This window comes from Fusarium fujikuroi, chromosome FFUJ_chr10 (genome assembly GCF_900079805.1).
Source record: "Fusarium fujikuroi IMI 58289 draft genome, chromosome FFUJ_chr10".
In the NCBI taxonomy this organism is placed as follows: Eukaryota; Fungi; Ascomycota; class Sordariomycetes; order Hypocreales; family Nectriaceae; genus Fusarium; species Fusarium fujikuroi.
The window spans coordinates 1,666,808-1,678,884 of NC_036631.1; the positions used below are offsets into that span (position 1 = coordinate 1,666,808).

Genomic DNA, 12,077 nt, shown 5'->3' on the forward strand with positions numbered 1-12,077 from the left:
ACGTTGATGGTGAAAACCTAATCCCTTCGTCCACGTCAAGCTTTGAGCTTATCACAATGTACCTTTCTTACAGTGACACAATGTCTAACCTCAAAATACATACCGCCTTTCTGATACAGTGATACAGCAATTGGCTTTAAGCCGCAAAAGGTTACGCCGAAATGATACCCTTATCTCTGTGGCGATGGTGTCTTAGTGGCCTCCTCATCTAACCGTATTCGATCATTCCGAGGGTCCAGAACACAAATGCTCAGTAGCGACTTTGCCAGCAAATTCTTTTTCCCATTCATTTAATTCCCATTTCTCTTGTCATTCTCTTTATCGCTGTCTATCTCAACCACAATGGAGTTCCAAAAACCCCGACTGCCCCCCAAGGCACCAAGAAGTACGCTAAAACCTTCGAATGTCGTCACTCACGATCTGGACTTTTACGTACATCCGAATCTGGTCCCTGATCAAGACCCCTGCAAGGGTAGATTGCTTCGAGCCACGGGTCCTATTCGAGAAGGAACAGTTCTTCTCGTAGACATACCATATGCTATCGTCCCTTCTGTGACCTCCAACGAACCGCTTATCTGCAGCAATTTGTCGTGCTCTCGCCGTGTCCCGCAGAATGGTCGCGCCGTCCGCTGTGAGCATGCCTGTTTAAAAGATGTTGTCTGGTGTAATGTCGCATGCCGAGCGACGGATAAGAGCCGACATGGCTTTGAGTGTTCTTGGTTGAAGAAACACGCAGAAGCACTTCGCCAGAAAGAGGGAGAGTACAATTTCGCTACGGTCTGGCATGTTGTTCGACTGCTTGCCACGTGGAATGCCGAGTTACACAGCGGTAACACTCTTGCACAACAGCGGCATCCATGGGAGGCCCACTTCTTACGTGGCTGGAAAGCCGTAGACATGTGCTGTGCGTACCTTGACTCGTGGCCCGAGGTGCAGATTACACATTGGAAACGACTGGTCCATGAGTATCTGAGTGATGCGACTGTTCTACCGCCCCTGCTAAGTGCCGAACAAATGCTTTTGCTATTATGCAAGGAGGAGACCAATACCTTTGGCCTGTATCCGAGGGCTACTGGCTCTCAGCCCGTGAATGACAACGCTGCACCAAGAGGTGAATCGTACGGAATGGCCCTGTATCCCCGTGCTGCCCAGTTTAACCATTCTTGCCTACCAAACGTGAGCGAATACGGATAAAAAACGCCCCGTGAACGTGCCACTGACAGGTCTCATAGGTCACTCACAAACCCGACGGCCAAGCGCGAATGGTCTATACAGCAGCCCGTGATATCACAAAGGGTGAAGAATGCATGATCACATACTTCGATCTAACAACGCATAAAGACCTCTTAAGTAGGCAAAATCATACGCAAGAACAGTTTCAGTTCAAATGTACCTGCGAAAGATGTCTGAAGGAAGAAGCAGAGGAAAATATTGAGAGTATGGATTCATTGCCATTTGGCTTTTGAGAGGGCGTGCATGGAAAGGCGTTTGGGACCTGGGAAATGATGAGACAACAAATTAGGGCTTCAAGACAGTTAAAAAGAATTTCATATAAAATGATGATGTTTTTTTAAAGGATTGATTGTCCCTCAAAGTCGGAACTTAAGCGGCTTGTCAGCGGTGTGTAGTAGGCTAGTAGCTACAATCTTGGTGCATAGTCGGACATTGAATGAACCGAAGTGCGAAAATGAGCGAAAAGGATTCATTAATCATCAGCTGGGTGTTATTTCCAGTCCGCACTTTGATTCGTTGTGGAGTTTTGTTTCGTGGGTTTATGGAGCGGATCGAATGATATTATTACGTTATCTCGGGGTCTCGGACGAGAAACGGACAAATTAAGCAAGAAACGTGATATTCCAGCCCACTACCCACGATCAACCTCTGGCTGAGCTCGGAGACTATTCGGTGCGAAGTTGGCCCGTCTGAGCCATGATAGGCTGGACTCAACTCAATCGGATTCGTTTTTAGCCGATCATGTCATGACAGATTTCCTGGAAGAAGACCTTTTGACTAAAATGGGACGACTTGTCCGTATATAAATGGCCGAAGACCAAGACAATACCGAATGCTAAGCACCAATCATCACGACTTTTCATTACCACGACTTTTCATCAACATGAAGATTTTCATCGTCCTTGCCCATCCTGAGCCCCGATCCTTCAATGGCTCTCTGTTCCAAGTCTCTGTGAACGAGCTCAAAGCTCAAGGTCACCAAGTCAAGACCTCGGACCTATACTCTATGGAATGGAAAGCCAAGGTCGATCGCTCAGACTTCCCAAATCTGGTATCCGATGCCCGTCTCAAGGTTGCATACGCATCAAGGGATTCATACACCGCAGGAAACCTTACCGAGGATGTCAGAACCGAACAAGAAAAGCTACTCTGGGCCGACGTTGTCCTATTTCACTTTCCGCTCTGGTGGTATACCATGCCCGCTATTCTCAAAGGCTGGGTCGAAAGAGTGTTCTCTATGGGGTTTGCATATGGATATGGCGAGCATAGTGATAAGCATTATGGTGATAGATATGGCGAGGGCGTTTTTGCAGGAAAGCGAGCGATGCTCATTGTTACTGTCGGGGGCAAGAAAGAGCACTTCTCAACACGCGGAGTTGCCGGACATATTGACGACTTACTATTCCCTATTAATCACGGGGTGCTATACTATCCCGGGTTTCAGGTTCTCCCATCTCACGTCGTTTATCAGACTGATAGGTTGGATCAAACTGGCTTTGAGAAAGAGGCGGAGATGCTTCGTGAAAGGCTGAGGCATTTGGACACCATCGAGCCTATTGCTTACAGACCACAAAATGGCGGTGACTATGAGATACCTAACTTGACTCTCAAGCCAGGTTTGGAGGGGAAGAACGCGAAGGGGTTCTCGATACATATTCGCGACAGTTGAGCAGCTGGGGGTGAGTGATGGGAAGTTAGGACTTGCTTAGAACGAGGCAGATATGGGCGACAGACAAGCAACGGAACAAAAGGAGATTATATAGATTATCATAGAAGCTGCTTGGAAGTCTCCGCTGATCCTATCCCGCAATGGTATTTGTCTAGGGACAGAGCAGGACCTGCTGACCCCAAGCCATAGCCGTCTCTGCAACAGTGACTGCCTTCTCCCATTCTTCCATGGAGAACCCCTTCTCCACAATCTCATGCCCAGCCTCCTTGCCCAATTTGAGAATTCCCGTCTCAATCATCTTGACCAAAGACACCAACTCCTGGCGGGTATACATGAACTGCGCTTTGATCGTGATGTTGCGAACCATGAGGCTAGCATAGTTGATCTTGATATCGAACATCATACCCAGAAAGACAACACGACCGTAGGACGCCAGTGAGTTAATGGAAATGTTGAGGTGCTGATGTGAAGCTGTCGCTGCAGGCGGAGAAACGTCGATGTAAGCATCAGCGCCTCGGGGCAAAAGTGCGCCAATGGCCTCGGCATCCCTCTTCTCATCGCCACTGAGCTCAACAGCTGTAATACGAGGGTAGCGAGACGTGAGAGGCTTCAGCTTAGATGCCGAGCGCGAAAGCGCAATTACACGACAACCGACCTGGGCAGCCAATTCGACCACAGCGCCAGAAAAGTGACCTGTAGCTGGAGCAACAATGACAGTCTCGCCGGCTTGAAGATTGGCGGCTCTGATACCGCCATATGCGACGGAGAGGCGCTGGATATAGCTCAGGTCTCCATAGGAGCAACCCATCTCATTGATGAGAATCTTTTCGTCGAGAGGGATGACATTCTCCGCAGCAACAACTGCAATATCTCTCCAGAAGCCTTTCCAGAGGTTGAAAAGCTTCAAGTCAGCTTCAGCACCACCGCCATCATGAATACCGAGCAGGACTCGGGTGTTGGGATCATCTCTTGCCGTGATGAAGTTGTTCATGTAGACAAGCTGACCAGGCTTGAGAGCGACAGCATCAGGCCCAACGGATACGATGCGGCCAACACCACCATCTCCGGGGTTATACGGGGGCTTGAAAGAAAGAGGACTGTTTCCTTTAAAGCCTTCGCGTTGATGAGGGCGTACTGGAGTGCTAAGGACACGGACAATGACCGATCCAGGAGGGACTGTCTTGGGAAGTGGGGTCTTCTCGAGCTTGAGAGCTTCGTTGAAGGCAGGAAGGACAAGAGAGGTTGAGAACTCGGGAATAGCTTGGTCGCCCATTTTACCGGTGTGTTGGTGGTAGATGGTTGAGTCGGAATGTGGAATGAGTACCTGGCTGGATGCAGGACAGTTGTTGAGGGAGGGAAGCACTGCTTTTATACCCATCCCGGATAATGATCAACTGCCCCCTCAAGGCTTGCGAACTCGAAAGGAATCTCAATGCGAGCATTGTCTTCGGAAATATCGACTGTTGGCTTGTTGAACGTCTTGGCGCAGCATCGGATTTGAAGTCGGAAATGTCAATTACCTAAAATGGCAACTGTTAGAACCGACAACTCCGACACCCCACTCTATCTCGCCATTCACGCAGAACAGGTAAGCAGCACAGCCCTAAGCGCCGATGATTGACTCTTCTGTGATTGATCTGTCGAATTCCTCATAATCAGTCAACAAGTTCGCCGAGCCCTAGATCTTGTTAGTGGCGCATCTCTGTATGTGAACATGTGTACAAACCCAATCCGGTATTGCAGTAGTGTTCCATTGCAAGTTGTCGAATTCACAGACATCCCCATTTCTTGAACCATAGGTTCCAAAGCATTGCAAGAGGACATTTTCCTGGTTTGGAATAGAGAGGGTACATAGGACGCTCAATCGATGTCGACGAATAGATGTCTGCCAGGATGACCTGAAGCAATCGGGAGCTTTCAAGGGCGTATGAAGAGACACAAGATCTCGTGGGCCACAACTGTGCTGCAGTTTCGAGAGTATGAATAATGTAGCCCTTTTGGCTTTGCCTGCAATTCTTCAGTCTCAGCTATTGGTCTCCCCTTCAAGGCAGACTTACGGCAAGTCGGGGCAACCGAAAAACTCAAGCGGTGCCATTATCATTGTTATAAAGAAATCATTGACGGGTAAGTTAGCCTTGACTTGGGGGTTGTGGTAGAGTCCTCCCCCACTCTGCATCTCCTGGCCAACCTCTATATACACTTCAATAGATCTTAGTGCATTCTTGCGAGACAAGTCGAGCGCAGTTTTGAAATTTTTGTTCTCAAGGCTCATGATATTGAGGAAGGGACGATATATTAGCGCGATTCCTGTGTTGTAGATGAGCTGAAATAGGACACGGTGCAAAGCCGCAGAGGCAGTGTTTGTCAAGCAAGTATTCTTGACAGAATGCACGCAGAGACAGCGTGGAATCGATCTGTACCATGTCTCGAGCTGCGACCTGAGGAAAAGGGCGTCCTTGTAGTTGTAGGTCTTGAAACCAAGGGCGTGACAAACAATGCGTCTCAAAATTGGTAACAGTTGTGACATGTATACGCAAGGGAGCGCAGCATAGGCCTCTGTCGTCGGACTAGAGAAAATGATTTTTGATTCCTCATCAAACTCATCATCTGTTACATTTGTTGGATGACCGATAGAGTACGTATCTTCGTGTATCACAGGCGGGAGTCCATGCTCAAGAGAGAGCAAGACGTCGTAGTATTGGAGATAATACCAAACGCGCCGTCTCATTTCAACTTGGAAAGGCGTCAGAGCCTGTAAGAAGTCGTCTCCAGCCAGATGATAGCCCCGCTGTTGGGCGATACGAACAGCCAGCGCATGGAGCTGGGAGAGATTGATGTTGCTGTCCTCCTGATGGAAACATCGTGCATGAAGGTGCATAGCCAAGGCTTCAACTGAGAATTCAGTTGCGGTGCTGTACTGCCCGGATACAAGACATCGGGCTGACATGGAAATAAATGCGGAAGACTGGCAGCGGCCTTCCTTGTCATCCGGTATGATGGTACCAACGGCGAGGACTGAGAAGAGGATGCTTGCCCACAGAAGGTTCGCAGATTCAGGGTTATTCCAAAAGGCTTCGTACCGTCTGCGGAATTGGTGAATATGAATGAACGGTACAGCAATGTGTCTTGCGTTGAGGTATGTTGACACTATCTTATCAGAGCACTGGCGGGATGGCAAAGCCGCTAGAACATCTTCTGAGGTAGCTTTGGCGAGAGATCCAAATACGATATCTGGAGGTTGGTCCACTTGCGGAGCCGTCAGAGCGCTAGAAGTATTGCCACTGATGGCCTGCCGAATGCGATCCACACCCGCGGCTAGTGTATCACAGGATGTGGCCGCTTGGTCCTGGTTAGGCTGGCTGAGGAGACTCTGGAGAAGGCTCTGCATCTGCCTAAGCTCATTCTGGACTCTGGTATTACCACGATTGGCCAGCGAAGGAGGCGGTGGTCGCGGAGTTGAGTCTAGGTGACATGAGTCCTCGACTCCACGCTTCTGACATGGGCCGCATGGTTGCTGTCTGTCGCATTTCTGCTTGCGCGCACGACACGTTGAGCAAGAAACGGCAGGTCTGTTCCGCTTGATCCGTGGGGTTTGGGACACCCGGAACTTGGTGATATGACCTGCCAGGCTCTGGTTCGTCATCTTTACAACTCGATTGGGTCGTCTAGGCAGTACCAAGGTTGCGATAGGCCAAAGAGATCATGAAATGGTAAAAGTCGGTTGTTGGGGGATTATCTGGTCTGCTTGCACTTCATGAGATGGTGGGGTTTTGGCTAATCCCTGCTATCCGGTTGGCTGTGCTAATACACTAAACTGCTTGGGGAAAACAGACATGATCCCCAGCAGACTTCCATGGGACCTCTAATCTAAGTATCAAGAAGATTTGGATAAATTTAGTGAGGCTCAATGGGCTATTCCCTAAGTTAATGCCAGAAAGCATCTTGCTCCCTGATGACGGGTCCATCGTAATGTGTGCGTCAAGAAGCCTTGCAGGTAATCCCCAAAACATCAGAGCTGATGTTCTGACACAAAAACTGCCCAGCACCAGTTCCCGACTTGACAGTCCAGTTCGTAAACTCAACATCGCAATTCTTTCCCTCAACAGGGCAGTATACATGGCCGGTAGTAGGCGCATACTTGGTACTAGTCTTTCCCGAGAAGTTCTTGACGTAGATCTCTGTCACCTGCGCGGTACTGGGATACTGTTTGCAGTAGGACTCGTCTTCGTTGTAGCAAGCATCAAATTCAAATGCGGCACCGCAGTTATCAACGATTACGCCATCCCAGGTAACGTTGTGGACAACTGCTGTGCCGTGATCAGGACCACCGGGGTAGATCTTGATACCAGCCGCTTTCGTAGCGCCTTTCATGGTGACATTTCTCACGTAGACGTTGGTGACTGTGTCGGTGTTTGTCTTACCCAGAGAACCGACTGATAGGCCGTGGGATCCTTGACAGGTGATGTCGGTGACTGTTACTTGGTTACAGCCTGCTTTGAATGCAACGCAATCATCCTCGTTCTGGATGAAGATGTTCGAAAGAGTGGTGTACTTGGACGCTCCGATATCAAATCCATCGGTGTTCTTTGGTGGATAACTGGATTTGCTGATGGCAGTCAAATGCATGTTGAGGAACTTGACTCTCTCACTGTTGGATCCGATATCAACAAAAACGTTCTGGGCGTTCTTCATAAGAAAGCCATTGACTTCAACATCACTAGACCCCTCCACGGCAAACATGATGGGCCTCTTCAGATCCCCAACTGATCCAAAGCGATCCCATGCAGCTTGTCCATTACCATCAATCTCTCCAGTACCAGCGGGACTATGGAATTTCAGCCCATTAGTTCCACGAATGTCTATCTGAGTACGGGAGTTGTTCCAAAAAGTGTAATCATCCGAGAGTTTGAGTCGACCGTCGAGCTGGACTTCGCAGTTGGTGCAGCCGGCGAAACTGAGCTTGCTTCTGATCATGTATGTAGTCCCTTTGGGGAACAGGATGACCCCACCATCGCCGCATTGCTTCAGCGCTGTGACGATGGCGGGGACATCATCTGTTGAAGCTGAGCCGGCTGATTTGGGAGTACAAGTCGCTCGCTTGTGATAGTCGTATGACTTTGGAGTGCCTGCGACTCCTTGAATAGCCAATGAAATGAGAGCAGCGAAGAATACTGATTGGAAGAGCATTTTTGTAGTCGTCAGAGGAGGCGATGTCTGAATCTGTAAAATTTTCGTCTTGTGCGACTACCATCGTTTAAGTAAACTTCTTCCATCAACACCTCTCGATGAGTAGTTGGTTGGTCAGTTATAATATGCCACCTAATAACTTCATCCGAACAGACTTATGCGTAGAGCTGAACCCCCTAATCTGGCAACCTATGGACGATCCAAGCTCATACCACCAGCTCAAAGTCAATTGTAGAGTCGTTTCAACAAATAATCCACCAATTAACCTCGCCTGCAGTTTGAAAATACTACCCCCATTTTGCTAACCAAACACATCGAACCAAAACGCACTCTAGCGTTTCTGGAAACTGAAAAGGGCTATCGATTCGTCCAGTTCTAATGAGTAGTTAACCTGGACCCGAGTAAACCCAGGACTTGGTAAACGAATACGCGCTAAGTCCCCGCATCCTACCCTACTTATGGAGTTTCAATCACAAGCAAGCAATCAAGTAATTGTCTGCACTGCATTGTTTTCTAGGGTTGAGTGGAGTCTAACTGTCAATGGTCAAGATGATCATGTTTCGCAATTTAGCCCCTGCATGTATTTAGCCTGATACCCCAAAGTCAACACAACCTGCCCCCAATCTCTAACCCCAGACTAGACACTCGGTTTCCGATTTTGATCTCATGCTCGGCCAACTTGGTATGGTTTCTGCATTGGGACACTCCTTATTCGATAGCTTACGGAGAAACAAGATGCTGGGATGACTTTCAGATGATGCAGATACTCTTGCATAGTTACTTAACGCCAGAAACTTGCCGAATGTCTGCCTTACGATCCGATTAGTTGCAAATTAAACGGGTTATTTCAGCCTGATGTCGAACTGTGAGTTTCCATGAATGGGATAAGCTTCTGGATAACCTTAGCTCATCCAAATGGCAATCAAATCCATCTGAAAACACAATGACTGCTTTCCATATCCATGCCATCAGCATTCAGCGGAACCGTTTAATTATACAGGTTCTTGATTCTCATCATCATTATGCCTTTCCCCAAGAGCATCTTCCACTTGGTTCAATTGGCCCTACTTTTCGGTGGAAGTGCATCTTCCGTTGAAGCAGCCAGTCTTTCAAACCGAGCGGACAATAGTCGCACTGTGGCTCCGGCGAACTGTATCGTGGTAAGGCCCAGTGGTACTAGTGCGTCAGAGTTCACCAGTCTACAAGCTGCCGTTAACTCTATCGGCTCATCTACTAAACCTGCCTGTATCTTCCTCAACTCGGGAACTTACAATGAGCGAGTCGAGATCAAAGTCAAAGCACCCTTGACCCTCTATGGGGCAACCGCCGAGTAGGACAATATCCATTCGGATACCTCCAATTCACTAACACAATGTATCAGTACTGGAAGCTACAAGAAGAATACTGTAGTTATCAAGAATACCACCGGTTCACAAGATGCGGGCTCCTCAGTCGCAAGCTCAACCGTAAATCTCAGGTCCAACGACTTCGCCGCCTACAACATTGACTTTGTCAACGGATATACAGCTGGACAGGTAATTAAATTTCATATTATGAGGAGAACATGCTAAATACTGAAAGGCTGTTGCTTTGACGGCAAATGGTAACAAAACCGGATTTTACGGCTGCTCTTTCAAATCATACCAGGATACTCTATATGTCAAAGCTGGCTGGATGTACTACTCTAACTGCTACATCGAGGGTAAGGCTATTCCTTTGTTAACAAGGTTGGGAATTCTGGCTGATAACTGTAGGTGCGGTCGATTACATCTTTGGCAACGGCCATGCATGGATCGGAGAATGCAAGGACAGGATGAATCTCTCCCTACCAGCGTTTCTAATATAGTCCAGCCACCATCGCTTCCAAGGGGCCGGGTTATATAACGGCATCCTCTCGGACCGAACCAACCGATACCTCACGTTATATCATCGATCACAGCATAGTAAGTGTTCCATTGCCTTGCACTTATAGTGATGACCTAACACAATACATATCACATCTACCGGCACCCAAGATCTCACCAACAAAGTATACCTCGGCCGTCCTTAGAGAGTCATTGCACGAGTGATGTACCAGTACAGCACCTTGACAAACGTGGTGAGACCAGAGGGCTACTCACCCATGGCAGAAGGCGCAACGTTATCAAAGGCTAAATTTGTTAGTGTCTTCCAAGAGTTCGGAAACACCGGTGCTGGTGCCGATACGTCCCAGAGAAAGTACTTCACCCCATCGGATAAGGCTCTGACGAAGCAGGATCTTTGCGGGGCTGATTTTAAGTGGTATGATACGAGCTACTAGTGCTTGGGGTGTACTTATGTGATAGAAAGAAATACTACTGCACAAGAGCGCCCTCTTAGCTTGTTATGAACAAACCATCCACCCCAATCTTGAGTATTGGCACTAATCTTCCGTCATCGCAATATCTATTGGCACCCAATCAGTTGTTTTGACTCCACCCATACCATCAACCAAGGCTCCTCCCCAGGTCTTGTACTACTGAGATGAAGATATACGTCCTCTTCCAGCTTCCAGGTCAGATCACCTGGAGAGACCTCCTTGACAACCACGACATCTGGCTCTTCTTCTTCCACCACTGGCTTACTGTTCAGTGCACACAGCGCTTTGAACTCTTTCATAGCAAGCTTATTAGCCACTTGAATCCCCTTAGATGCTGCGGCGACGCTGAAGCCAGAATTAGCCTCTCTACCCTTGTGTTTGACAATGACAACATAAATATTCTTCCCACTGCCATCGATGGCCGAATGGTTCACCTTATCAACAGCCTCGTACAAATTATTGGGGAACATGCCACTGGAACCACCATCTTCGTCGTGGTTCTCTGCCCCAAGCTTCGATAGATCGATATGCCTAGACAAGTTATCCTCCTTGACTGTAGGCTCCATAGATAGGGCTACCAGAAAGTCAGATAGCCCAGACATACGGTGACAACAAGGGCGACGAATACGTCAAACATGGGATCAAGGTTGATCTTACCTTCCTGGTTTGATTCTTCGTTCATATCCACGTCAGTTGACTTTTCATCACCCGCCGGTTCTGAAATGTCCGCCACGTTATTCTCAGCTGAAGGTATGTTGCCGAGTTGTTCTTTATTTGGCTCTCCATTAACGATAGCCTGAGCTTCTGGCTCAGACTCCAGTTCCAGTAACTTGCTGGGCTGTCCATCATGGGTCTCTGTAGGCTTTCTCGCGCACAAATGCCAAATTTGCTCGGGGTCGAGAAAGGGGACGATGTATTTGTTCACAAATGATTTCGAAACCCCCAGTGATACTGCATCGTTGACGGCGTTTTGCATCCTCGCGATGTACTCCTCTCTGATGGAGCCATCGGTAATGTAGTCCTCGCTAACGTACACCAATGCTTTGACTAGCTCATTACGCGCATGGCGTCCTGAACCCTCCTCGCCGTCCATGTAGGTCACAGGATGAAATTGAGGTTGGGTAAATCTCACTTTGCGATTGGCGTTGGTGGGAAAACGAGTCCCATCGCCGCTCATCGAGTCCCGGCGCTGCTCAAGTAGGTGGGATAATCTACCGGTCTTGAAGTTCGCGTATTGCTGATGAGGTTCGAAAGAAACTCTCATCAGATACTTTTGGTAGAAGCCCTTTGACACGCCTTCGGAGCGATCCAGGGTCCTTTCATCTTTGGGACCTATCATGTAGAGAAGGCCTTCGACTGAGTGATTGCTTCCAGATTCAACGACGTTGGCCACTCCGCGCTCATTGATCTGCCAGCGATAAGACTCAAGAGTGGCCTTTCCTCTGAAAACGCTTCCGGGACAGCGATGGGCCATTTGCGCAAGGTGCAAGTTGCTCCCATAGGCAAAGTATAGAGTGCTGGCTGCTCTGATCATCCTTGACCCGGGCGCGTCAACTGTGGCAGATTGCTCATAAGTTGGACCTGACTGATTGAAGGCATACATGATTCTCGGCTGTAGATACTAGAAAACTGTTTGGAGATGAAAGGTCA

At 48.4% G+C, this 12,077-nt stretch overlaps 7 protein-coding genes; 3 read left to right on the forward strand and 4 right to left on the reverse strand.

Annotated features, from left to right (window-relative positions):
* Nucleotides 1–342: 342 nt before the first annotated feature.
* On the forward strand, nt 343–1,466 carry FFUJ_10837 (uncharacterized protein; the record flags this gene model as incomplete). XM_023569666.1 has 2 exons in its annotated part: nt 343–1,176; nt 1,233–1,466. The coding sequence occupies 2 exons, from the start codon at nt 343–345 to the stop codon at nt 1,464–1,466; spliced, it is 1,068 nt and encodes a 355-aa protein (XP_023436846.1).
* Nucleotides 1,467–2,116: 650 nt separating this feature from the next.
* FFUJ_10838 (related to Ribosyldihydronicotinamide dehydrogenase) lies at nt 2,117–2,902 on the forward strand (the record flags this gene model as incomplete). Its single annotated transcript, XM_023569667.1, has 1 exon — nt 2,117–2,902. One exon carries the CDS (start codon nt 2,117–2,119, stop codon nt 2,900–2,902), a length of 786 nt encoding a protein of 261 aa, XP_023436847.1.
* Nucleotides 2,903–3,053: 151 nt separating this feature from the next.
* On the reverse strand, nt 3,054–4,175 carry FFUJ_10839 (related to ADH3-alcohol dehydrogenase III; the record flags this gene model as incomplete). The annotated part of the gene is made up of 1 exon (XM_023569668.1): nt 3,054–4,175. One exon carries the CDS (start codon nt 4,173–4,175, stop codon nt 3,054–3,056), a length of 1,122 nt encoding a protein of 373 aa, XP_023436848.1.
* Nucleotides 4,176–4,557: 382 nt separating this feature from the next.
* Nucleotides 4,558–6,545, reverse strand: FFUJ_10840 (related to transcription activator protein acu-15; the record flags this gene model as incomplete). XM_023569669.1 has 3 exons in its annotated part: nt 4,558–4,580; nt 4,680–4,909; nt 4,960–6,545. 3 exons carry the CDS (start codon nt 6,543–6,545, stop codon nt 4,558–4,560), a joined length of 1,839 nt encoding a protein of 612 aa, XP_023436849.1.
* A 335-nt stretch (nt 6,546–6,880) lies between these two features.
* Nucleotides 6,881–8,089, reverse strand: FFUJ_10841 (related to exopolygalacturonase; the record flags this gene model as incomplete). The annotated part of the gene is made up of 1 exon (XM_023569670.1): nt 6,881–8,089. The coding sequence occupies one exon, from the start codon at nt 8,087–8,089 to the stop codon at nt 6,881–6,883; it is 1,209 nt and encodes a 402-aa protein (XP_023436850.1).
* A 1,022-nt stretch (nt 8,090–9,111) lies between these two features.
* FFUJ_10842 (probable pectinesterase precursor) lies at nt 9,112–10,388 on the forward strand (the record flags this gene model as incomplete). XM_023569671.1 has 5 exons in its annotated part: nt 9,112–9,419; nt 9,471–9,624; nt 9,671–9,839; nt 9,941–10,032; nt 10,140–10,388. 5 exons carry the CDS (start codon nt 9,112–9,114, stop codon nt 10,386–10,388), a joined length of 972 nt encoding a protein of 323 aa, XP_023436851.1.
* A 125-nt stretch (nt 10,389–10,513) lies between these two features.
* On the reverse strand, nt 10,514–12,030 carry FFUJ_10843 (uncharacterized protein; the record flags this gene model as incomplete). XM_023569672.1 has 2 exons in its annotated part: nt 10,514–11,001; nt 11,085–12,030. The coding sequence occupies 2 exons, from the start codon at nt 12,028–12,030 to the stop codon at nt 10,514–10,516; spliced, it is 1,434 nt and encodes a 477-aa protein (XP_023436852.1).
* Nucleotides 12,031–12,077: the final 47 nt, after the last annotated feature.